Below are 27,039 nucleotides of genomic sequence, written 5' to 3'. Positions count from 1 at the left end.
CCTATTACACATCAGTTTGACCTGGAGGAGGGGTACAGTTCTAATGCACCTTGCACCTCCCTGGGGCACCACAAATTGGACACACATGGAGACTCAAGCTCAGCACCGTTTTCAAATAATTTATTAGGAATTTAAAACAAAATAAGACCTGGAAAAAGAAGTTACAGATGTGGAGAGACACCGAGGGTGGAACTTGCTGGCTTCAAAAACACCATGTAACATCTTTAAAAAAAAAAAAAAAAAAAAACTCAAACAAATCAGAAAATGGAATTCCAGGTCCCTGAACCCACGGTTAGGTCCAGTGGGGTGAATGGGTCCAGGGATGAGGAAAAAAAGGAAGCTAAGTCTCCTGGGGCTCAGCTCAGATGCGTAGAAAATTGAAAAGAAAAACCAATAAAATGCAGCTTCTCTTTTATTAGGAAATATTTAACAAAACAAAAAACAATCAAAAAAAAACACCGAAAACAGCCGCGCATCTTGGTGACAAAGATTATTGCTTTGAGTTCTCAGGGCTAATAGGTTGAGTGAGCGCCTCACATGGACAGTTAACTCTCCAAAGGGGGCTTTGAGGGTTCAGGGCTCTGCTGGGGAAGGGAGCTTAAGCCCCCAGCCTCAGACATGGGTGGGAAAGGACACAGAGAGGGGATGACGCAGGTAGGCCTCAGCCCTGCCACACCAGCCAGGTCTCACTTCACATCCTCTGAAAGGGGCTCCAGGGTAAGGGCTACCAAGGGCGCTGGTTGTGGGACTATCCTGATGGGAAACTTCAGTGAGAATGTGGGGGTTCCCTGAGAAGCCCTTTGCTTTCCCTGGCATCTTCTTACTGAAGTGCCCCTGATGTCCACCCACGGTGGGGAGCTCAGAGCAGAAACCATGAAGTCCCACCTAAGCAGTGGCCAGGAGAGACCTTTGGAGAGCTAATTCCTTCCCAGCAGTGGCTCTAGGCAAGCCCTCCTCTTCCCTGGCCCCTCACCCCCACACTGGGTTTTTGGGGAGAGTAGGCCCAAGGCCCTGAACCCAGGAGGCCTGAGAGCGTGGGTCTGCTATGGCCAGAGCTGAGGTCTGCAAGCTTACAGTAAGTCTGAGGAGGGGACAGAGACAAGGGACAAGGGGAGGCCTTTGCCCTGTGGGGTCAGGCAATGCCCACACCCCAAGGGGTCTTAGAGAGGGGTGGGGCTAGGGTTTCACCTCACAGTATTTACATATGATACAGGACGGGATGGTCCCAGGGGCTCGGCCTGGCCTACCCGCCGCCCTGCCCTCTACCCTCCTCTCCGGGGCTGGAGGGAGGTGGCCAGGAGCCCACACCCATAGACACTTTGTTCTCAGCTGGTGGGGGGGGGGGCACCTGGCCCCTTGCTCCCTGCGGCCTGGGGCTTCACATTCACAAACCTAGAAATAGTTTAAAAACAGTTTCTTTAAAAACAAAACAAAACAAAAAAAAGTAAAGAGCAAAAAAGGGAAAAGCCAGAATAAAAAACAAGGGTCGGGGCTGCGGCCTGTGGCAGGCACCCTCTGCCCTCACGCTAGCTATGCACAAACACAAAGCCTTCGGGGGTGTCCTAAAGGGGGCAGCAGAGAAGGATGGGGCAGACCCGAGAGGGGAAATCTGGGGGGATGGGCAACTGGCTAATCCAAAATAAATAAAAGCGAACAGGAAGAAAGGCAGGTTGGGGAGGGGCGAGGTCAGAAAAGGGAAGGTTAGTAGGGGAGCCAGACTGGTGGGGACAGCAGGGCAGGGGCTGGGCCCAGGGGCTGGGGGACAGGCAGTAGCGGTCCGAGTTGCAGCGGAGGGGCTGGGCTGCTGCGGCTGAGGTGTCCCCATCCCCTTGCTGGCTCACTCTGGTCCTCAGTCAGCTGCAGGCTGGGGCGCTGAAAGATAACAGCACAATACAAGGCACTGCGCCCCCGTGGACTCTCTCCAGGGCCCACAGGATAGGCATGCAGGCCCCCTGTCTAGTCTCTGCCCAGACTCTTGTTCAGACTTTGCACTTCCCGTTACATGGCTAGGCTTTGTCATGCTCCCTGGGAAGCTTACCTGAACCCCACTGAAAACAGCACCCTGTAAACTATTTGGAAGTATCTAGTTTGTTTTATTCTTACATTTTTAAAGATTTATTTTATTATTATGTTTTTAACTATGTTTACTGCAGGGCGCAGTGGGTGGTACATGCCCTTTAGGCAGAGGTAGGCAAATCTCTGATTTGAGGTCAGCACGTGTTAGGCCAGTCACAACTCCATGTACGACTGTCTCAAAAATTAAAATAGTAATCACTTGTGTGTGCATGTGCACAGGAGTGCAGGGGCCTGTGAGTAATCACTTGTGTGTGCATGTGCACAGGAGCCTGTGAGTAATCACTTGTGTGTGCATGTGCATAGGAGCCTGTGATTAATCACTTGTGTGTGCATGTGCACAGGAGCCTGTGATTAATCACTTGTGTGTGCATGTGCACAGGAGTGCAGGAGCCTGTGGAGCAATCACTGTGTGTGCATGTGCACAGGAGTGCAGGGGCCTGTGAGTAATCACTTGTGTGTGCATGTGCACAGGAGTGCAGGAGCCTGTGAGTAATCACTTGTGTGTGCATGTGCACAGGAGTGCAGGAGCCTGTGAGTAATCACTTGTGTGTGCATGTGCACAGGAGTGCAGGGGCCTGTGGAGAGAAGAGCACTGAATCTGAACTCCTGGAACTGGAGTCACAGGAGGCTGTGAGACACCTGATGTGAACTCAGGCCCTCTGCGAAGGTAGCGTGCTCATACACAGCCATCTCTACTGCACCGTTATTTTTACATTTTTTTAAAGATTTTATTTTTTGTAGGCTGGTCTCAAGCTTGCTCTTCCTCCATCAGTTTTTCTCCCTCTCTCTCTCCCTCTCTCTCTCTCTCTCTCTCTCCCTCTCTCTCTCTCTCTCTCCCCCTGTTTTTGGAGACAGGGCTTATCTGTGTAGCGCTGGCTGTCCTGGAACTAGCTCTTGTAGACCATGCTGACCTCAAACTCACAGAGATCCACCTACCTCTGCCTCCAGAGAGCTGGGATTAAAGGTGTGCACCAAAACCACCTGGCAACTCTGACCCCCCCCCCCAGCCTCTTGGGTGTTCTGACTACACATAGGAACCATATATGCGAATCCCATACTCTATTTTAATAGCTGTGTAATTTTGTTATAAGCACATATTCTGTCTAGTTACACCCTGGGTGGGGGGGTTGTTTAGTTGGTTGGTTTGGTTTGGTTTGGTTTTTGAGGTAGGGTCTCCCTGTGTTGCGCTGGCAGGGTTGGATCTTGCTGTATAGATCAGGCTGGCCTTGAACTCACAGAGATTCGCCTGCCTCTGCCTCTGCCTCCTGAGTGCTGGAACATGATACACCATGCCAGCTAGTTTGCAATTTTTAAAATTGCAATTAAAACTAAATTTAAAAAATTAAATTAAATTTTAATTTAAAAAAATTAAAAAATTTAAAAAAACTAGAAGCAGTTATTACTGAGTCAAAAATATGAATGTTTAAAACCTGGATGGGGTGCTGGGAAATGGCTCAGTGGGTAAGAGCTCTCGCTGCAGAGGGCCTGGATTTGGCTCTCAGAACCCACATGGCAGCTCACGGTCACCTCTAGGTGCAGAGGCCGATGGTCTCTTTGGCCTCAGTGGGCACCACATACATACATGATGAGCATACAAACATGCAGGCAAAATATACATACATTTAAAACAAAACAAAACCTGGAGAGGGCTGGGGCCATAGCTCAGTGTAAACCATGCTAGGCATGCATAGGCCCTGTTTCAATCCCCAGCACAAACTAAAAACCTTGACATATAAGACTGTCCCTTGGGAACTCAAAGTCAATTTAGACAGAGAGCAATGTTGGGAGTCATCCATTGTAGAAAATCTTTGTCAGTCAATGAAATATGATCAATTTATATTTCATTTTCATATTTGTTATATTAATTAATATTTGGTTTCTTGAGATAGGGTCTTGTTATGCATATGAAACTGGCTTTGAACTTATAATCTACCGACCTCTGTCTTCCCAGTGCTGGGCTAATTTTTGTTATTTGTGTAGCTGCATGTGTTGTATGGTGAATGTACTTGTTAGTGTGCATGCATGCATAACATATGTGAGGACATTAAGTGTACCCATGTGTATGTGCACATAGCAGCCAGTGATTGATGGCAACTGTCTTCTCCATCTGGTTAGAATGGCTAGCTAACAAACCTCACGGGCCTGCCTGTCAGCCCTGGGGGTCCCAGGCAGGTGCCACTGTGTTCCTCCGTCTATGTGGGATCTAAACTCAGGTCTTCATGATTGCTCAGAGGGATTTTACCAACTCAACTACCTCTCCAGCTCTTCCTGAGACAGTCTCACTCTGGAGCCCTTGCTAGTCTAGAACTCAAAGCAATCCTCCTGTCTCAGCTTCCCAAGTGCAGGGATTATAGACATATGCCACCATGCCTGACTTAGTTTACATCAGACTGTAGCGGGTTAAGTGACTTCTCTTCTGTCTGTTGGCCACTGCTGGCATCCAGGTCTGTCTCCCCCAGTAGTCTGTGCACACTGTTAAGTGGAAATGAGGCTGGCATTCACAACAGCATCACAAAGGATCAGCTTCCCAGCGCCCCCTCTCCTCTCCATGTCCTCACCTCCTGCCACCTCTCCCCTGCTTCAGTGGTACCCATTGGTGAAGGCTGTGGCAATCAAGGGACCCTGAAAAGACAAGAATTAGACTCCTAGGATCCTGAGGCAAGTTCAGATAAACTGGAGGCTCCTGTCATTCCTGTGGGAACCCTAAGGCAAGACAGATCCTTCTAGCTGGCGCGTGTGCGCATGTTGCCCTGAGTACATGTACAAGGCAGGGCCTGGGAACCTTCGTAGAGCCAGTTCCCTGGTTAGAACTAGGGCACTCCTGAGCGGACTCTAAGCACACAGAAAGGAGATGGTATCTCATTTGCACAACATCCTGGAGCCACTGGCAGTGCCACAGGACACCCTCTTGTCCTTCTTCCCTTCCTTCTGCCACCATCCCTCAACCTCACTTTGTACCAGAAGATGGACTAGACCTCTCCCTCCCCCAATTTCAGAGATCTCCCAGGATGGGGGGGTGAGGTGGAGGCCATCAGGCCTGGCCACTCACCCCAAGACTGTGGCCGAAACCAGTGCTGGGGGCGGGGCTGGCGGCGCTGATGTAACTGCTGACCCCCGAGTCCTGGTTGGCCGCCCCGTAGAGCTCAGCCATGGGGCCGGGGCTTGTGGTCCCCAGGAAGCCCCCTGTGCGACTGGGAGTAGAACCTGGAGGGGGAGCCATCGTCCAGGGGTGAGAGCCTGGCAACCCAGAAAGAAGACAGTGATAGCCCGGATGCCCACAGCCATCCCACCACACCCACTCCAACTCCTCCCATGCCTGCCCGGTGCCTGCAGATGCCCCTCCCTGGAGACCACTAAATCCCTCCTCCCCAGCCCCCACCATGTTCTGTCTCCCCGTGAGCCCCTTCAAGTCTTCCTCCATCTTGCAGCCCTGTGCACTAAGGTTGGCCTATGTCCCACTGTTGCTTGAAGCTCCATTTCCCCCACTCCCTGTTCCTGTAACTGACCCATGCAAACTGGCTGTTCCCTCCGCTAGAGCAATCCTTACCCCTTCTTGTACCATCTCCCATAGTCTTTTCTTGGCCTTCCCTAAAGCACCAGCTGGCAAGGCCTCTAGGGCCCGATGCCCCCAGAGCCGCAGCAGCCATCTCCAGGGCATGCTCCTCTGCACACCGACACCCCGCAGTGAGCACGCTCTGGGGGATACTGCCAGTGCCACCCTCGGCTGGCGCACGTACTCAGTTCAGTCGATACTTGGGTGACAGTAAATGAACCCTTTGTCAACGGGTGGGGCAGGAGCCTCTTTCTTCTGGACTCCTCCAGCCCCCCACTGCTCCCTTCCCAGAAGGCCTCACCTGTCCCTCGGACTACAGCTGCCGCTGCTGCCGCTGCTGCCATCGGACCATAAGCAGTGAGAGGAATAGCTGGAAGACAAGGTGTGGGCACTGAGCACAAGGAAGAGGGGACGAGAGGGGACCCTACCATCAGGCAGAGCTTCTCCCACCTGGCCCCAGCTTGGAGAAGGGGGTCATTGTGTCCCCCCCGGGTCAAAGCAGACAGCCGCTGTGAACAGCCATTCTGTGTGCCCTGACCTGATGCGTCAGAGGGTGCAGCCCAGCCTCAGTTTCCACAATGGACTCGAGTAGCTTGACCTGCCATGGCGGACACAGTAGCACTTTGTCCACAGGACCCTTGGTAGGACAGTGACCGTCTGGCTCAGAGTGATTGTGACATTGTGGTCCTTTTCCCAGCCAGTCTCCAACTGGCCCAGGGCACAGAAGCCAGGCCCACTTCAGGGAGGACTGGCTGAGGACTGTGAGCTACAGAGCCCCCCACAGGCTCAGGCCACTAAGATCCCAGCTCTGCGATGTCCTGCTGTGTGTGTCCTGCATCCTCCCACTCTCCTCAGGGCCTCCCTAACCACAGGCTAAAAATGACCAGTGCCCCTCCAAGTCTCCCAGCCCCCTCTCCTGTCTTCCTCTCTCCTCCCTTGTCATCTATGTCTGTTTTCCTCTGCAGCTCTGTATACAACAGGAACTTAATAAATGTCTGCACTAAAAAGGTAAAAGAGACCTCTGCCCTTTCTTCCATCTTCTTTTCGGTTTTTTCAGACATTGCCTTGTTATGTCCCAGACTCCTGATTCTCCTGCTTCCATCCCCCACATACTGGGGTTACATGCGTTACATGCATGTGCCATCATTACTGGTCTACACGGTGCTGGGAACTGACCCTGGGTCTTTGTGCACCCAAGGCAAGCAGTCTACCAGATAAACAGTCCCCAGTCCATCCCCTGAAAATCTTTAACAAAGTCATTGTGCAGGGGATTCAAACCCAACGGCTGTGGTTCCTGAGTTCTGGGTCCACCTTTCTGCAAAGGTGCATCTGTTGGCTTCTTCTCACTGGGACTTCGCCCCTGCCCTTCCCCGTATCCTCCCACCAGCATGAAACCCTACGCATTTCACACAGCTGTGTGCTTTATCTTCCCATGGAACTTCGCTTACTTCATTAATCCATCCGTCTCTATTAACATACCAGCTCTTAGAAAGGCAGGGGCCTTATCTACTCATTTATGTGTGTCCCCCAGTGCCTGGCCCAGGGTCAGCACAATAAATATGTACTGAACACATAAAAGCAATAGCCAAATCTCTTTGTTCCAAGCCAAGAGAAAAGTTTAGACATCACATTCCCAAGAGCTACAGAGGCCAGAACCCATGCCCTCCCCTGCCAAGATACCTTCAGCGTTGGCATTTCCTGACTCAGGCTTACAGAGTATTCACTGGGCACCGGGGTCTTGGTTCTAACCCTTCACAAAGCAAACTCTAAGTACTTAACCTCATTGAGAGCTTATCCACAGTGTAAAGAATTATTCTTGGCATAATAAATATTAGTTCTTTGCTGGCCTGCACAATCAGTAAGAGCAGAACCTGGGCAGTCTTGCTCCTTCTTGCCCCCCCCCTCGCCTGGTGGCGCATGCTGCACACAGTAGGTCCTCACACAGAGGTTTTACGTGAGGGGACGGGAAGCCCTCATGCCGGGGCACTCTGTTAGTGGTGGTCATTTTCTCCTCCCCTTCTCCCCTTCCTTTACCCCGAGTCTGTCTTCTCCCACTCCCATTCTGACAGACCCTTGAGCACCCCTTGGCAGGAAGAGCTGAAGCAGTGCCCACATATACTCAGGCTGGCGGCAGAGTCTGCAGGAGGATGGGAGAGAAGCGGGCCGAACAGAGAAACCCTCATGGCGCACCTCATGTGTGCACTATCCCCACTCAGCCTAGCCCCAGCCTCACAGCTGTTTCGCCCTCGTGGCCAAAGACTTTGACCTCATTCTCCCAGAGGTAACCCATGGACATCCCTGGAGTCAGATGGAGTTATCAGACGCATGTCGCTTGACCCTCAGATCCTGATGAACTGAGAAGCGTTACCATGACAGAATAAGGATTGAAAAAAATCTTAGGAGAGTAAAGCTGGGGGTTCTGGCTTCTCAGGAGAGATGATGAGATGTGAGTACTGGATCTGGAGCCCCTCAAAGGTGGGCTGGCACTGAGTACAGGCATGCCCAGTTCCGTGTACAAAGTCCCCATAGCCCACTGTGCTCCAAGTTTGTGACCCTAGCCTGTTCACCACTGGGTACCAGAGCCTCTGTGGTGCCTGGCGCATGGGAGGCGCTAGATAAATATTTGCCAAATGGATGAATGAGTGGCTTTACCTCCATCTGCTTTGCTTGGCCTCACGCCCCACCCTTGAGGGCCATGTAGCTGAACCAACTGGCCAATGCCCAAGTACAGTGTGCCATGTCCTCACAGCCATGAGGGTGGCGGGCAGGAGGAAAGGGGCCCTTCAGCTTTACCCGGGAAGGTCCCTCTCCCTTTCTCTTTTTCCCCACGTGGCCTATGAGATGTACAAAACCCGAGCCACTGACCTGTAAGCTCGGGGAGGACTGGGGCGCTCGGGAGAGGGGTCCGCTCTACACGGAATTCTAAAATGAAACGTAAAACAGCTTAGGAAGAAGTAAGGAAGCCCCTCTGGCATGGCCAGGGGGAAGGAATGCACCCTCAGGGACCATGGGCGAGGGGACAGACCATGCATGGGACTCAAGAACTGGCAATGAAAATGAGAGTGCACAGTCTCGGTAGGTGAGGCGGAGGCAGAGCGGTGACACAGAGAGGAAGAAGGGAAGAGAACAAAGCCAGAGGTGCCGCTCAAACCTGGGCACAAGGCAACGCCAGCACTAGGATCCTTGATCTCTGGTGCTGATAGTTGGACCCAGGACTTCCCCAAGCTGACAAGCACTCTGCTGCTCAGCTGCACTCCAAGCCCTGCTCCTGCTTTAAGATTTATTTACATTAGCCCAGCGGTGGTGGCACACGTCTCTAATCACAGCACTCAGAAGGCAGAGGCAGGTGGATCTCCGTGAGCTCAAGGCCAGCCTGGTCGATAGAGCAAGTTCCAGAACAGCCAGGACTACACAGAGAAACCCTGTCTCAAAAAACAAAAGGGATTTCCTTTGTGTGCAGGAGTGTTTTGCGTACAGTATGCAGGCGTGCCACGTGCACAGCGAGCGGGTGCCCTTGGAGCTCAGAGCAGGGTCTTAGGGCCCTACAACTGCAAGTCACCATGTGGGGCTAGGAATTGAACCTGTGTCCTCTAGAACAGCAGGTGCTCTTCAGTGGGGAAGCTCCTGGTGACACCACATCCCAGCTGTGTCTTTGCAGCAGCTCTCCTGCCCTCCCTGGGCAGTTGGCTTCTTCGTCTATAAAATGGGATTCCTGAGAGGGTCGACCATGTGTACTAAGGACTCCGAGTTAAACTGCCGAAGGGCAGAGGATATAAGTGCTTAGGGACCCCTCCAGTAAATAGGACCCAGATGAACTGGGTCGCAGCTCAGTGGGAGAGCCATGGGTTCACTTCCCAGTCCTGGGGGAGAAAAGATAAACAATGGCAGGGCTTGGGCTGTGACTCAGTTGGCTGGGTGCCTGACCTGTGGTCACAGCACTGAAGAATGTACATGGTTACATGCTGAATTGGAGGCAGCCTAGGCTACAGGAGGCTCTGTTTCAAAGATAAATGACTAATATTGAGGGATATGGCTCTCCGAGAAGACTGGCCTGGCATGTATGAGGTCCCAAGCCCATTCCCAGCGCACATAAATAAATAAGGGCCTGGGAATGATTCGAGGCTTAAAGGAAAACAATATTAAATAATAACAGGGCAACCCAGAATTTTGTTGAATTTCAGTATAAATAACAGGTCTAGTGTTCTCTTTATGCTGAATTACAAATGAGGACAGCCATTACTTCAGCTTTAAGGTTCAGCTTGTAGGCTCTCAGGCCGTGAGAGCCCCATAAGGCTCCGGACAGCACCTTTAAGTCAACTGGCCCTGGGGGAAGCCCCCACTAAGATCCAGTGCTGTCTTTGGTCAGGATTGGAGAAAGGCAGAAGACAGAGAGAATGGATGGCTGGGTGAGAACTGTACCATGCAGTGCCACACAAGGTGCCCCAACTCTCAACTTCTGGAGGGGTTAAAGAAGGAGGGTAGAGGACTTCCTTCCTCAGACATGCCCTTCTTTCCAAGCCTCCAGTAGGTAGTCCCCCAGCCATGCACCCGACACCACCACCCTGAGGGCTAACACTGCCTGGGAACTGGGGACATGCTAATGGCAGGGGGTCACCCGGCAGGACTTACCAGGGAACTGGTAGGTGTAACCAGGGGCAAGGCCTGTGTAACTCCGGCTGGCGTAGGTCGTGGCTTGGAAACCTGGGTAACCTGAGGGGACAAGGGGGCAGCATGAGATGCCTTACCCACAGCTGGGCACAGCTAGGGCACAGCTGGCTTCACCTTGTCACAGACAGTCCTGTTTCCCAAAAGCCTTCTGTGCACCAAGTCTCGTGCTAAGCACGGTGTACATTTTATTATCTCATTAAACCTTGCAAGTACTGTAACAGGGGAGATTGCAAGGAGCCTCCATGTACAGGCATAGAAACTGAGGCACAGAGAGGCAACACTGACCAAGAACATGCAACCTGTTACCCAACTCCTTCCCACTTCAGCTCCCACCTTTCCACACTTGGCTTCTTCCCGCCTGTTCAGCCACACTGACTTTTCGAGTTTGCAGAGCTCAGCTCAGGGCTTTTGCGGCCTCTGTCATCCCTGCCTGTGCCGTTCCCCATGAGACCTGCGAGCCAGTGTCAGCCGGGCCGCCCCACGCGCAGCTTTCTGCCCAGAGGCTACAGTTTCTACCGGTCATCTCGTGATGTCGTAAGGGCCAATAGGCTACAACCCCAAAGAAAACACCTCTCTCAGTAATAATGGAGCAACGGAATTCAAACTCAGACCTGATTAGCTCCCAGGTTCTTCACCACCAACCCCACTTCTTTTATTGTTTTGGCTTTTAAGTTTCACGTGTGCGGTGTGAGCGGTGTACGGGTGTGTGCATATGCATGTTCTCAGGGTCTGATGCCGACTGGCTTTTCCCCTTACTCTCTGCCTTATTTTATCTTGAGGCAGGGGCTCTCACCGAGCCTAGAGCTAACTGATTGCCTAGACCGGGTCCCTAGCAAATCCCCAGCATAGAGGTTACAGACGTGGCTGTGACTGGCTTTCATGAGGGTCCTAGGGATATAAACTCAAGCCACCACAACTGCACAGCAGACCCTCGATCCACTGAGCCAGTGTCCCGTCAAACTATTCATTTCATGGGTTTTTGTTTGTTTGTTTTTTACATTTTAGTGTTGGACATGAGGGTAAAGTAGCTTAAGAACACTTAAGCCAAAAACAAGAAACAAATAGCAAAGGCGTTTCTCAAAGTGTAGGATGAGGGTGAGGACAAAAGACAAAAAACGATGAAACACCTCATTCCAGCCCTGATCCTGTCTGGGAGGGCCAAGGGCTGCTAGAACAATCCTGGGGCTGGGGATACAGCCCGTAGCACGGTGTTTGCTGAGCAAAAACAAAGCCCCGAGCTCCACCTCCAGCACGACACAACCTGATGGAAGAACGCGCCTGCCAGTCACCTCAGGAGTTCAAGGTCATCCTTGGCTACTCTGTGAGTTCTAGACTCTCCTGGGCAACATGGGTCCATCTCAAGAAATTTTAAATAAAATAAAATAAAGCCTGGAGGTGGTGGCGCACGCCTTTAATCCCACGGAGGCAGAAGCAGGCAGATTTCTGTGAATTCGAGGCCAGCCTGGTCTACAGAGTGAGTCCCAGGACCACCAGGGCTATATAGAGAAACCCTGTCTCAAATAAACAAAAATGAATAATATAATATAATGTAATATAATATAATATAGCCAGGCATGGTGGCGCAATCCTTTAATTCCAGCCCTTGAGGCAGAGGCAGGTGGATTTCTGTGAATCCAGCCTGGTCCAGGACAGCCAGGGCTACAAAAAGTGAGACCCTGTCTAAAACAATCAATCTGGCAACAGAAAAAAATAAATAAATAAATAAATAAATAAACAATTGGTCAACTAATAGTAGTAGAAAATAGTACATTAGATGGAAATATTTCACCAGTATAAAATTCTAATGCTGACTCCACACCATAGGTGAGGCAGGAAGGGCAGGTCAGTGGGTAAGAGCACTCAGCCTTACCCCTGACAATCCGGTTCACTGTGGAGAGGAGAACTGACTCCCCAAAGTTGTCCTCTGACCCCACATGTGCCCCGTTGCCTGTGTGCACCTGCTCTCGCATACACACAATCATGATACATAAAATAAAAAGTTGGGGGTCACAGGATGGCTCAGAGGTTAAAGCACATGCTAAGCAGACATGATGGTTTGAGTTTAAGTTCCCAGAACCCCCTGAAGGAGGAAGGCGAGAACTGAATGAAAATATCCTCTGACCTCCACAGGGGTGCCACGCTGCACACGCACTCACAGGCTTGAACACACACACACTCACTATAATAATAACATTTAAGAATTAAGTGTTCTAAAGCCCTTGGAAACAGACGCAGGTGAATTTCTGTGAGTTTAAAACCAGCTTGATCAACACAGTGAGTAGACACAGACTGGTCTACAGAGCAAGTTTCAGAATAGCCAGAGTTACACTTCTTTTCAAGATTTATTACTACCATAGTAGTAGTAGTATTTATTTTTGCTTGTTTGTTTTTTAATTCTGAGACAGAATCTCGCTATGTAACTCTGGCTGTCCTGGAATTCACTGTGTAGACCAGGCTGGCCTGAGGCTCAGATCTACCTACCTCTGCCTCCCAAGTGCTGGGATTAAAAGCATGCACCACCAAGCCCAGTCCCTTAAAGATTTATTGTTATATTTTGTGAATACTGTGTGAATGTGTAGGAGCCCACAGAGGCTACAAGAAGGGTCAGGTCTCCTGGAGCCAGACCCAGGAGCTGCTGGAGGGGGGGTACAGGGAGCCAAACTCATGTCCTCTGTAGGAGCAGTGTGCTCTTAACCACAGTCATCTTCCCAGTTGATGCTTCTGCATCAGGGTTTCACTACGTAGACCAGGCTGGCCACTAACTCAGAGATCCACCTGCTTCTGCCTCTTTAGGAAATGCTACATACACACACACACACACATGCACACACACGCGTACACACACACACACGCACGCACACACACACACACGCACACACACACGCGTACACACACACACGCACGCACACACACACACACACACACGCACACACACACACACACAGCCTCCAGTAGCCCAGGGTTATAGGCATTCACCATTCCTGCCTGCATGTTCTTCTTTTTAATATTTTAATTGTATTATTACTTGATGTGTTTGTGTGTATGCCTGCTACATGTGCGCCACCTACTGGCCAGGATGAAAAATGGCAATATCCCCTGGAACTGGGGGTGCAGGGAGTTGTGGGTACTCAGAATGAAACCCAGGAATCTCTAACAAGAGCAGGAAATGCTCTTGACTGCTGAGCTAGCTCTCCAGCCCCTATTTACCGTGTGTGTGCCCTTGACACGTGCTTCCTAAGGCCTGAGCACATATAGCACTTAAGATCTGGGTGCCTTCCGGACTGAGCCCCCCGTGGTCCAAATGAGGGGCAGAAGGAGGAAGAACATGAAAAAAAACTCAGAACCGCAAGGGGTGCGATCACCCACTGATACAAGGGGACTGATCTAATGAGAGTTCACCAAGGCCAGTTGGACTGGGACTGAACGAGCATGTGATCCAACCAGATTCTCTGAATGTGGCCGGATTCTCTGAATGTGGCTGGCCCGGAGCCTTTCTGAAAAACCATTGACAATGACACTGGGACTTGTTTCCTCTGCATATACTGGATTTTTGGGATCCAGTCTGTTTGGATACTCACCTTCCTGGACCTGGAGGGAGGGGGGAGGAACTTGAACTTCCCACAGGGCTGGAAGCCCTGACTGCTCTTAGGGATGGAGGGAGAAGGAGGGGGGAGGGGGAGTGGGAGGGTGTTGGGAGGAGGGGCGGAAATGGAAACTTTCATAATTTAATAAGCTTAAAAAAAAAAGATCTGGGTGCCTTTCTTTCTTGAGATTCACCTTTTTTAAAAAAATTTTTAAAAATGCAAATTTTATTTTTCTTTTATGTGAATGAGTATTTGGCTTGCATGTGTGTCCATGTACTACATGTGTACAGTGTTGTGGATGCCAGAAGAGGGAGTCGGATCCTCTGGAACTGGAATCACAAACAGTTGTGAGCTGCCATATGGGTAGAAATTGAACCTGGGTCCTCCGGAAGAGCAGCAGTGCTTTTAACCGCTGAGCCATCCCCCTAGTCCCTTGGGTGCTTTTGTTTTCTTTTTTGGTTTTTTGAGACAGGGTTTCTCTGTGTAGCCCTGGCTGTCCTAGAACTTGCTTTGTAGACCAGACTGGCCTCAAACTCAGAGATCCGCCCGCCTCTGCCTCCCAAGTACTGGGATTAAAGGTGTGCACCACCACCGCTAGGCTTCCTGGATGCTCTTCAAAGTGCAAGTGATCCTGTCTGATTTTCAGGGCTCATGGCCACTTCCATCACCTGGTCCTGGGAGCCTCCCTGATGCCCATGGCACTTTAGGAGCCTTCTTGAGCCTCCCGAGGCCTCCAGTCACTCTCTGGAGACACTCCTACCTCTCACTTGAACCACAGCCCTACAAGGGAAGATCCTGCCCCTCGAAACCCACTTCAACAATTAGCTGAGTAAGAAGAGGCAGTCTCCTCATGCCTTTGGAATGCTGCTCCCTGTGTCTGGTACACTCTTCCCTTTCTCTTCTCGACCTCCCACAACTGGTACCCACCCACCTTGCAGACTCAGCGTAACTCTCACACAGCTTCTGGTTCTCCAGAGTCTTGGTCCAATTCCCTATGACCACACTCTCCTGGTATCCTATACTTCATCCTAAATTTGTCTATCTTCCTACTTACTTGTTTTCCCTGACAGACCACAAATCTCAGGGAAGTCACTGCTGAAATTCCTGGCAGAGGGAATGGCACGCATAGGCACTCAATACGGGATGGATACAAATATTCCAATGGGTAGGAGTCTGGGTGAATTGGGCAGAGGATCAAATAATACGAAGCGGTTGGACTACACGGGAACTACCACAAGAGGGCAGTGCTCCACACCAAACTGCCCACCTTGGGCAGGGCTGCCAGGCGATCAGAAGCACTTTTGCCTTAACTCAGAAGGGCAGAGCACAGAGGAGAAGCCACGCCCACACAGCCCCCAAGAGCCCCAGGCAGGCAGGAAGAAGCCACAAGTGCAGGCCCAGCACGTACCCAGCATGCCGATGCCCAGCATGAAGGCGTCCATTCCGTAGGGCATGACTCGAGACCTGCCCCGGGCTGAGCCTGTCGGGGACATCACCTCCTTTGGCTGAGCTTTCTTGCATTCCACCTGCAATGAAGCCGGCCGGTCAGCGCTTCTAAGGCAAGCCTCTTTACCACTATTTCAGTTGTCATTATCATGGGGTGCTTACTATGTCTAAAGGATTTATATACACTAGTTCATTCACTGAATGCTCACATCAAACACACGGGGAACAGGTACTGTGATTCCTATTTGACTTACTTTTAGTTTTGTTTTGGTTTTTGGTTTTTGGAGACAAGATTTCTCTGTAGCTTTGAGGCCTGCCCTGGAACTAGCTCTTGTAGACCAACCTGGCCTTGAACTCACAGAGATCCTCCTGCCTCTGCCTCCCAAGTGCTGAGATTAAAGGCGTACGCTACCACTCCCCGAAGATTTACTTTTAGTTTTAATTAAATGTATTTATTTATTTTCTTATTTATTTATTTTGAGGCAGAGTGTATTATTGTGCAGCTCTGGCTAGCTGAAACTTGCTATGTAGACCAGGCTGGCCTTGAACTTGTGACAGTTCTCTCACCCTGCTCCAGGGGGTTGCAATTACAGACATTGTCATCACATGAAGCTGGATTCCCATCTTATAGAAACTAGGGCTCTGAGAGGGACCACCTCATGACACTGATTTTCTGCTGACTCCCGGGAGAGCCCCACCCCTGCCCATTTTCAGGGCCCCAGAGCTGGAGTCCCCGTCTCCAACCTCCGACCCCTGACCCCCGATCCCCCACCTCCATCTAGTCCCAGCTCACCATTTTGTTGTTGATTTCATGGAAGTGGATCTCGCACACTTTCTCTACGATGTCCTCGCTCTCGAACGTGACAAACCCGAACCCTAACGGCAAGGGCAGGGTCAGAACCAGGGCTCATGGTCAACACCCAGCCCCATGCCACACATACACCACAGCTCGTCTCTTGCGGGCAAGTGTCTGAGAGTTAATGAAAGGCTCTGCCCACAGCCTAAGAGCACCTCAACTACTGGCTGAGTCAAGGCTGCAAGGCCCAAATTACAGATGAACAAGCCAAGGCTCAGAGAGGTGAACTAACTTGTCCAAGGTCACACAGCCAAGCTAGAAAGGGTAGCACTGGGCCTGGAGGAACAGCTCAGTAGCTAAGGGCACTCGCTGCTCATCCAGAGCAGCCGAGTTCAACTCCCCCCACACTCCCATCGGGATGCTCACAACTGCCTGTAACTCCAGCTGGTCCTGAGGGGACACACACACACGGCACACACTTACACAGACACACAACACACACACATATACACAAATAAAATGAGTGTTTTTTTTTTTAAATGGTAGAGCCACCATGAAAATATAGTCATCCTGCCAGGTGATGGTGGCGTATGCCTTCAATCCTAGCACTTGGGAGGCAGAGGTAGCGGATTTCAGTGAGTTTGAGGCTGGTCTACAAAGGGAGTTCCAGAACAGTCAGGGCTACACAGAGAAACCCTGTCTCGAACAGAGAGGGAGAGGGAGAGAGACAAAGACAGACAGACAGACAGACAGACAGACAGACAGACAGAGGGAGGAAATACAGTCATCCTTTGGAATCAGAGGGCTAAGGGTTCCAGCTGCCCGCCCTGAGCCCAAATCTATGCCATGCTCAAGTCCTTTATACAGAACGGCACATTTGATTAGAATCCATGTTTGCCCCTCAGTGAACTTCCAATCCTACCTAGGGTTCTTCTACTGCCCAGCACAATGCAAGTTCTCAATGGATTCCATTACTCTATGGTTCAAAGAACAGTGGTAAGAAAAACATCCGTGCCCAGCACAGACGTAACAGAGCTTGGGGTGTGTGTGTGTGTTTTCAGTGATGAAGACGGGACCAGGATTTTGCATCTGTTAGCACTAAGCTATATTCTCAGCATTTTAGATATCATTTTGGGGGGGGGAGGTGTCTTTTTAAACTGAGGTTGCTTGAACCCAAAAATGAAAAACTCCATAGAAATACAGGGATGACCTTATACCTAACACCATTTTATCCTCCCTCAGCCGCATAAACCCAAACCTTTCTACAGTGAACATGTAGGCGTCCGTGCAAACCCTCTCTCAGACACTCAGGCACACCATACCCTTCACCATACCCACGACACACTCAGAGCCCACACTACTCTGTCCAAAGAAGCTAAAAGCCCTGAAGCCACTGGAGAAACTTCCCCGCCACCTCTTCAGGGACTCCCCCAAGGGCTGGGCTGAGATTTCTCAGAAGGCAAGACTCTTGGGAGATCACCAGGCAGGACAGGCAGGACACAGATGTAACAGGCCTAGATGTAACCAGTTCAGGACCAAGGGGACTCAAGGGTCTGGGCTTGGCTTAGTTAGGGTAGGGGGCAGGAGAGGAGCAAACTGCCTGAGGCTGAAAAGTCAACCTGACCCAGGGGCAGTATAGAATGGCCTTGGCTCTAGTTACCAGGGACAAGGTAAGCCCAGGCAAGGAGCAGACACTGGCCAAAGCGGGGTACACGGTACTGTTGGGGTGTCCTCAGCTCCTGGTGTGTGTCTGCAGTTGGCAAAGTTTCCGGTGCAGGAAAGAGAAGGACAAAAGCCTTCTGTGAGGCCAGGCCCTGGAGAGGACTTGGATCCGCAGGGATAGGATGTCAGGAGGCAACATGAAAGGGCAGCTGTGACCTGCAGCCCCCTGGCTGACCACAGCCCCACCCCACCCCCAGCCCAGCCTGGGAAGGGGGAGGGGCCACACTCACCTCTGTGCCTGTTGGTGGTTTTGTCAAACATCAGCATGGCATCATCCACCTGAAACACAGCCTGCTGTGTTAGACCCACAGACACCAGGGGCTCCCCAAACCTACACCCCTCTTGTCTCCTCCGGGCTTTATCTCCAGGGGACAGCATCCTAGACATCACAGCACAACAGAGTCAACTGTCAGATTCTCAACAGATCAGTCTTGTAGTTATTAGACTCCAAATGTATGCCTGACACTTGGCTTCTATCATCCATCCATCCACACCCCCCCCCCTCCGAGAGCTAAGGGAAAGGGCTCAGAGAGGCCAAGATGCCTACCCAAGGTCACACAGCAAGTCCTGGAACGAAACGAGGGAGGAAACGGCACAAAGTAGATACCAGAGAAAGAAAGAAGGGGGAGCAAGATTATGAGGTGGGAAAACCAAAGCCTCTTCCCTTTTTGGAAAGGCCAGCAGCCAGACTCCCTTCTGCTACAGATCTGTTCTCTAATTGAGGTTTCCTTTAGCTAGAGGCTGTAATTAAAGCAAGTAGAGTTCACTGCCTGAGCTGCATGCCTTGCACTGGCTGGGGGAGGGGAAGAGGTGAGGGGGGAGGAGGGTCACCATCAGCTACCCTCTCCGGAACCCCAACAATAGCTGCTCACCTCTCTTCCCTCTGCCGGCACTGCAGGCCTCCTTCTTGGCCTACCTCTGACTCCTAACGGCAGAGCAAAGTCCTGAGACTAGGAGACACAGCCTACCCTCAACCGGCTCCAGGCCCTTCATCTGTCTTAAAAGAAGCCTCTCACGCCTCATTAAAGCAGGAAGTGCAGACCCAGAAGTAGGGTGGGCCTCCTTAGAGAACCCGGAAGCTCTTCTTAGGGGTCAATCTAGACCAAGCCTCTGGTTTTTCCCAGAGGGAAGCAAATCCCCACTGAACAAGGAGACAGTGGAGTTTCTGGAGCAGGTCGGCGGTAGCGAAAGGAGAGCTTCCCCCTCCACTCCCCAGGCGGGGACCACGTTTGTAGGTCTAACCCCAGACCGGCAGTCAAGCCGACCTTGGGGCTCAGCACATCTCGCCCCCAGCTCAAGCTCTGGAAAATGGAAACACGTGAAGGTCTGACGGAAGCAGAAACCTTCAGCAGAGCAGGCATGAGCTGGCATCCCGGATACTGCCTGCTGGCTGGGCGTCCCTGGCTTTCTATGGCTTTGATCCCTCAGTCTGTAAAATGGGTATTAGCAGAGACTATTTCTTAGAGGAGTTAGACGTACAAGTACAAAGAATACTCAACTTCCAGTAGCTGGGGTTCGGGGTGCACTCGGTAAATAGCAGCTGTTATTATCTTGATTATGGAGGGACTTGCCCACAGTCCCAACACAGGAGGATGACTCCAAGGTCCCACTGGGACAGCTGCATCAAGCGGCATCACTATTCTACCGAGCATCTTGACTTGTGCTCAATTAATTATTTTTTTGAATGGATGAATGAATGAACAGGAAAAAAAAAACAGCCACACCCTTCCTCCTTAATCCTGCAGCTTTGAGTTTCTTGCCTGACCCACAAACTGATTCAGGTCAAATCCAGTCCTTCCGGTCCTCTTCCACCCAACCTTCCAAACTCAGTATCCTTGGTCTCCAACGTCCTTTAAACTGGGCTTAGCTGGACAGACCCCCATTGAGGCGGTGGGATTGAGGAGGCCAGGGTAGGCACCCTGAGGAAAGTGGCTGGGGGTCCAGGGTACCCCCACACCGGTGGTGCCCCCCTCCTGGGGCTGCTGGCTGAGGGGAGGGAGGCTACCAGCCCGGTGTCCTTAATAGGCTTTGGTCTCCATGGGAACCTGGGGGCAGGGGGGCTTCGGAGGGGGGAGGGGAGGCGACCGAGGCCTGCTGACCAGTGGGAGCCGCCAAGTTCGGCGGCGGCTAAGCCTGAGTGGCAGCCATGGCGGCTGACCATTGTTCCCCCCTCGGTGGCGGCCCCTCGATTCAGGCGGGGAGGGGTGGCCCCCCAGCCGCGGGGCCCTTGGCATTCCCGGCTGTCCCCCTCGCTCCCTGGCAGCCTATTCTCCAGCTCCCCCTGGCCTCCCCGGGCCGGTTTCACATGCCAACGCCGATTTAGGCCCGAACAAAAGACGCGGCCGCTGACGGCTTCTCCTGGGGCCCGGTTGCCATGGCAACGCCGGCCCCGGGGGCAGGCGGCCTCCAATCACAGCTGCTGGATCAGATTAGTGCGGGCTCTAATGCTCGGTGCTCAGACACAAAGACACCCCGCCGGAGTCGAGCCGGGCCTGCAGCTTCCCAGGAGCGCCCTTCCCTCTGGGGCCCAGGCTCTGCCTGCCCTGCATCTTGGACCCAGGTCCCTAAGGAGGCGCCTGAGCCAAGGCCTCTGGCCCCAACACATCAGCATCCTCTGGCCTGCAGACCCCCCACCCAGTCACAGCTCACTGTCTATCTCCCAAGCCTGGTTCAGCTTGACCTGCTGGGGAATTAATTCACGGGCTATGATGAGAGCAAGGGACCCAACCTTGGTCCTATCCCACCTGAAACACTCAAGCAGGCGGCCTTCAGACAGACCACTCTGACATTTCCCCATGGAACCTTCTAGGGATATACCTTTATTGCCTTAGGGGTACCTCACCTCCTTTTCATGGCCTACCTCTTCCAAAGTCCAGAAAGGAAATCTCAACCACCCAAGAGCAGACCCAAGAGCAGAGAGCTAGTATCTACCTGAGCCAGGGCAGACTTTAGGATGTTTTCTTCAGTTCCAATACCTAAGGGATCAGTAGTCATTCCCAGCTCCCCACCTGGGTAAGCAGGGTACCCAATGCAATAAGGATTCTTATTTATTGCCGTCTTATCATCCTTCCCAGGAAGGGGTGGGGGACGGAAGGTGCAGCTGCCTGTGGCCTGGACAGGTGCAAGCTCCCAGAGGCCAAGGTGGGTGGGTGAACTGGATTGAACTGGCTACAGGAGCACCTCCTCCCTTGGGAGAGTGAAGAGAAGCAGGAGAAAAATACAGAGGAAGGGTGAGGAAAGAGCCTCTACATGCGGCTCCTTCTCCGGGAGAGGTCCAGAGTCTGCGGCCCATAGACGGGTAGGACCCAAACTATGACTTGGTCTGGCCTCACCTGCGGCCCTCCTCTGCCTTTTGCAGGACCTGGGATGCCCTGACCGCCACCCCCAACCTGGCCTGATCTAGTCCCTGGTGCCTTCCCAGCTCCCACAAAGCACCCCCGTGAAGACCTACCTTTCCAAACTGCTCAAAATACTGTTTTACGTCCTCTACTGTGGTGCTCACCGACAGCCCCCCCACAAAGATCTTCTTCGTTCGAGTGACCATCTGTTCGGGGAAGGAATGAGAAAGTGGGCACCTGAGTCCTGTGGCCTATTGCCACCAGCAGGGGATGGGGGGGAGGGGAGTCCCCCTGCCAGGATACCAGCTGACAAGCTCCCTGTGGCCCCAGCTTCTCCAAGGCCCCCTTCCAAGCTCCCCCCTGGAGTCCTGCCTCTAGGCCTGTCATAAACAGCTGTATACCCCACATCCTGGCCTGAGTGTGCCTCCCTCCCTGGGGTCTGTGTATGGAAAATGCCTTCCCTAAGGACCTATACAAGGAAGAGGGGTATGCCAAGAGTCCAGACCCACTGCCTAGCATGAAGACTACACTGGTCATCCTGGGAGACACCAAAGCCACTACAGGGTGTCACCAAACTTAACATCGACATTTTCCTCATCAACCTTCCTCTCAACCTAACCTCCGGCAGCCCCGTGGCCCCAGTCCTGTTCTAGGAAGAACACATGGTCCTAATTACCCCAGGAGCGCATGGCTAATCCGAGGCCCCATCCTAACACTAAGGCACCTTCTGTCACCAAACTGCTTAATGGAATTAACCCAATTCTGACCGTGCACTCCCTGGTGTGGCTTCCTTCGAATACCTGCTCCATAATTGCTTTCAGACCCTCTACTGGACCCTTTCCAGAGATGCCCCTTTCTGTCTTCTACAACTTGTTTCTTTCCCTCTGCCCCAGCAGGAGCTGGCAACCTTGATGGAATTCAAGGTCCAGAATCTCAGAGCACCTTAGCTGACACCAAGGGGGAAATGAAACGTCCAATTGAAAGGACCATCCAGTACTCGGACAATCTCAGCAGACTCAGGATGTCCAGGTTCCCTGTACTGCACTTGGCCTTTCTCCCCATCCCCATCAGTCAACGGTTTAAAAACCTAGATCTAGTCAATGGCCAAGACGTCGGAATCAAATCTAAGGTCCTTGTCCCACACCACAGGTTTTGAGTGCTCTTCTGCTCAACTGCTCAGAATTCCTTTTGCCCACCCCTCGCTCTAGAAGAGAGCCCCCGATACTCAAGTTAAAACCAACAGGTGACAGACCTGGAGGGTCCTCCTCCCTTCCCCTCCAAAAGCACAGCACCCTCAAACCAGCAGAGACGGGAGGGCAACTCGAAGCCAGACGCACACTCTCTCATCCAAGGCTAGGAGAAGCCCACCCGGTGTTCACCCCTCCAAGACTCAGAGTCCAGAGACTTCTATGAGGCTAGAACCACACCCAGGGTCCAAACTGCATTGGCTTCAAATACAAGACAACAAAATGACTTCCTCTTTCCCAACACGCGTCAGCCTGTCTGCTGCCCACCCCAGTACACAGGTGGAAAGAGGCACGTGGCTTCATTCTATACAACACAGGCATCCTATCTCCTCACCCCAGCACCTTCCAGAAACACTCCAAACAGAGGTTCCAGGCTCATCTGCCACAGAAGTGAATGCGGGGAAAATTATTATCCAGAATGGCCCAGGATAAAGAGTTTTCCCCACGCCGACCCCTCCCACATCCACACATATCTGCACACCTACCTTAGGCTGTGCTCGCCGGGGAAAGGCCACCTTGGGATCAATCTGTAGGAGACACGTAAGGGGACACGTAAGGGGTCGTGGGTATCACATACAGTCTTGGGTAGCCACACAGTCTCTAGTTTCCAATAACCACAATAGCTTTGGGCAGGAAAGCATGCTGAGTTCAAATCCCACGGGTGGCACTTTCTACCTATGACCCTGTATTTAACTTCGCAGAGTGTCAAGGTCAAGCTTACCTGCTAAATGGACAACTAATACCTATCACAAAGGGTCACCTGGAGATTACTTCAGATGATGCACGCCGAGCATGTGACACAATGTCTAGCTCACAGAAAAAATATAATAATTCAAGCCAAGCAAGTCCTACCTCACAGAGCATCAGACACACTGAAGCCTCCGCGAACCAACTCCACAGCAGAGTCAGCATCATGACCTACTACTGCCTCCGTGATGCATGTAATTCTGACTTTGCAAACAGAGGTTGTCCGCCTGAAGAGGACTACAGGGTGAGAGTCCAGACCCTCCAGGAATGGACTAAGTTCCTTTTCCTCACTGCCTCCACCTCTGACAGGCCCGCCAAGAGGCTGCACACCAACAGCTCCAGATAGTGCAGAGAGGCCCCAGGTGAGGCGGGCCACAGTCTTTAGCGCTGCAAGAGAGCACGGACTCGGACTTAGAAACCTTGGGCTGCAGGCCAAGCCTGTGATCTGGGAAGCATCACCTGCCTCAGTTCCCTCATCTGCGAAGTGGGGACATTCACACCCACTCCTGCTGAGGGCAGCTGCAGGGGGTGGGGGACCAAAGGAGATAAAGGGTAAAAGCGGCCCTCTGTGAACCTCCCTTCAGTGCACAAACAAAGGTGCCATTACCAGAAGGCCACCTTTGCCCTTGGCTGTGAACGAGAGAGGGAATGAAATCAGGATGCACCTGGGTACTATTCCTGGGTGCTCAAGCCATGCTGACAGACCGTAAGAAACCAAACACGACATTCTGTGACCAAGACAGGACCTATGAGGCTTGGTCATGCCAATTTCCTGCCGCTCACATGGACGGACATCATTTAGAAGTTACCAGCCAATCACAGGCAAGATCTATCTTTTCCCAAAGTTACTTCCATTCAAAACTCGGCCTCATTCTAGACAACTGGCCCCAACTTCCCTCTGCCTGCATGGCATGAACCAGTAAGCAGAATTCTGCCAGCTCCCCTACTGGAATCTACCCAGAGACAGATCTCAAAACCTACACGAGGGCACTGGTCCTTCCTCTAAGCAAAGGTTCTGGGATCTCTAGGGAAAATCAAAACCACACACTGCCCATCTGAAGTTCTGGTTTCATACCCCTGTGGACTTTCTCATCCTTTTATTTCTCCCAAATGCAGCCTCCCCAGCCAACTACCTACATACCTCAATGCACAGACCATGACTGAAAGACAGTACCCCCAAGCCATACTCCCCCAGACCCACATGCATGCACCAAATCCCCAACACACACATACACATAAACACACACCACCTCCACTCTGACTCACGGTTGGCAACATAAATAAAACCCAACAAGTAAATAAAAGGTGAAAGTCAGCACCCAAAATAGACTGCTTTCCGCCCCCTTCCCCAGCCCAGAGATGCTAAACACAGACAAAGCCCTTGTGGTTGCCAGTCTCCATCTCCTAAGGATGCCCATCTCACCATCCAGCCCGCTCCCCTTATCAATCTTGCGCTCCTCCAGCCCCCAGCCCCAGCCCCGGCACCCAGCTTCCTGAAAGCAGCAGAAGCCACCGGTGCATTCTGAGGACAGGGGACGGTAGGAGAACAGGCAGTTTGATGGCAGATAATCACCAAAAACAATAGGCCACTGTCTCTCCTCTCCCAGCCCGGGTCACTCAGGCTGAGCCAAGAAGATCCTTTCAGAGCAGGCAAAGTCGAGGCCTGGCCTCATTTGCTCATTACTGCAAGCAAGGAGTGGGAGCCACTGGGCAGAGATAAGACGAGCTGGGGACAGACGGTAATTTAACAAATTCTTGGGCACAACCAGCTATTGTTGCAGGTAAACAGGAGCCAGTAACTGGCCCAAGCAGGGAGGCCCAGGGCTGGGGAAGAATGGGGGAGTGTGGAGAGAGGTCACACTGTCCCGGTACCCTGGCAGACAGTCACCCCCCATCATCAAGTAAGCCTTCCTCTGATTTTCTCCTTTTCCTTGTGGAACCCCTGAGCTGGCCTCCGCCAGCGCCCCCTGCAGGGTCCAAGACACTGGGGAGCAGTGGGAAAGAGGCAAAATGTTCCAGAGTTTGAATGCCAAACAAGCAGCTTCTCCTAAGATCTAGTCTTCAGAAGGGCTTTTCTTTTTTCCATGCAAGCTAACTCCATGCTCATAAATCCCCTGAAAAGGCAAAGAAGGTGCATGTCTTCTACACAAAGCAAGGAGATCATTGACCAAAGTCTGGGAAGGAGGGAAGGAGAAAGGGGGGGGGGGGGCTCTGTGATGCTTTACCATTGGTCTGGGATGGAAAAGGGGGTGTCACAGAGTCAAACAGTAGTTAGATTTCAGAGAAGCCACCGTGGGTCACTGCAGCCCTGACTCACGCAATCTGGGATAGGAGAGGGACCTAGCTCGACCCCAAACCCTGAGGTATCAAGATTAGCACCCACAGGCAATGGTAGTAGTTGCTACTTCCCTCGCCAATTCCTGACTGGGTGTGTGTGGCATCTTCTCCCAGGCCTGGCCTGGGATTTTTTTTTTTCTTCTTCTTCTTCTTCTTCTTCTTCTTTCCTTCCTCTGCCCCCAACTCTGACAAAGTTTCAGAGTATGACAGCTCTCGTTCTCAGAAAGCGCCCTTTCTCCACCAGAGCCCTATCCAACTGTTCCCTGGAGGGAGTCCTGATTCTCTCTCCTCCAGCAACCTTCCACTCCCAAAGGACCCCAGAAACCCCGAGGGCCACTCACTGTTTTGGAGTCCAGCTCGTGCCGCGACTGCGCCAGCACTTTATCCACCCCGGCCTGGTCCATGAAAGTGACGAAGCCGAAACCCCTGCGCGGCGTAGTGAGGGAGAGGCAGATGGTTACAAGGGCAGTGAGTGGCCGCGGTGGAAGGGGCGAGTCCAGCGGCAAGGGGAGGTTTCAGAGACTCACCTGGATCTTTTGGTCAGGGGGTCCCGCATCACCAGACACTCCTTCACCTCCCCGAACTGGCCGAAGTATTCGCGCAGCCCTTCTGTAACCACACACCCGCCTTCGGACCAGCCCAGGCCCGGAGCCCTTCCCCCTCCTCCCCCGTCCTTTGCCCCCGGTGACCCCAGCGTGGCCCTGCCGCCCCCGCGTCAAGCTGCCCGCGCGCTCTCTCCACTGCCGCCCCCCCACACCCCTGCACTCGCCGAGGGTTCCCGTGGAGCCTTCCTGGCGCCCACCGGGGCCTCGGGGAGGCAAGGGCCGGGCCGGGCTGGAATGGGGGACCGCTCTGGTTGGGTTCCCGCCGCTCCGGGAGCCGCCTTACAAAAGTTTGAGCCGCAGGTGCGAGCGGAGTTGGAGCTGCCGCTGGCGGGTCCCGGGGGCCCAGCCCGCCCCCCCGGTGCCCCCTGAACCCCCCCTCAACTGCTCCCCAACCCGCGCCGGGCCGTGCGCGCTCGTCAAGCGTGCTGCGCTCTCGGGGTCCCCGGGGCGGGGCGCGGAAGAGGGCACGAGGGCGCCCGGGGTCAGCAGGGCGCAGGGCCGGGCAGGGGCGTCCGGGGCTGGGGCGCCGCAAGGGGTGCAGGGTGGCGGTGCGGGGCCGGCGGGTGCTCCCCGGGCTGGCTCACCCTGCGTGGTCTGCCAACTGAGTCCTCCGATGAACATCTTGCTGCGGGAGGAGCAGAGACACAAAGGGCCCGCGTGAGCGCCGGGCGCCAGGGAGCAGGGGGCGCGGGCTCGGGCCCCGGGGAGGCCCCGGCCCGACCCGGATCGGCCATGTTGGCGGGGCCGGGGTGGACGTGGGCTGGGCAGGCCGGGCCGGGCCGGGCCGGACCGTACCAGGGGTCGTGCGGCGAGTCCGGGGAGGCGAGGCCGGGCTGGGGCGCGTCAGTCTCCATCGGGAGCCGCGGGCGGCGCGGGCAGCGGAGCGGCGGCGGCGGCGGCGGCGGCGGCGGCGCTCGGCG

General features: G+C 53.0%; 1 protein-coding gene across 7 annotated transcripts; it reads right to left on the bottom strand.

Moving 5' to 3' along the window:
* Positions 1-104: 104 nt before the first annotated feature.
* Positions 105-27,039, bottom strand: Msi1 (musashi RNA binding protein 1). 7 transcript variants are annotated; one of them, XM_085680278.2, is made up of 15 exons: positions 26,915-27,038; positions 26,704-26,744; positions 26,042-26,123; positions 25,856-25,940; positions 22,916-22,957; positions 21,297-21,389; positions 18,076-18,124; positions 16,121-16,203; positions 15,290-15,407; positions 10,259-10,339; positions 8,495-8,551; positions 5,931-5,999; positions 5,126-5,313; positions 4,635-4,698; positions 105-1,872 (listed from the first exon to the last, which is right to left on the bottom strand). In XM_085680278.2, exons 1-14 carry the CDS (start codon positions 26,971-26,973, stop codon positions 4,657-4,659), a joined length of 1,089 nt encoding a protein of 362 aa, XP_085536404.1. In that variant the 5' UTR covers positions 26,974-27,038; the 3' UTR covers positions 105-1,872; positions 4,635-4,656. The 7 variants fall into 7 exon arrangements, with proteins under 7 accessions (XP_085536404.1, XP_085536408.1, XP_085536412.1 ...); XM_085680282.2 differs by having other exon boundaries at positions 5,126-5,280; XM_085680286.2 differs by lacking the exon at positions 8,495-8,551 and having other exon boundaries at positions 26,915-27,039.

Source organism: Myodes glareolus, chromosome 2 (genome assembly GCF_982192425.1).
Source record: "Myodes glareolus chromosome 2, mMyoGla1.1, whole genome shotgun sequence".
NCBI lineage: Eukaryota > Metazoa > Chordata > Mammalia > Rodentia > Cricetidae > Myodes > Myodes glareolus.
This window is presented reverse-complemented; position numbering and strand designations above follow the sequence as displayed.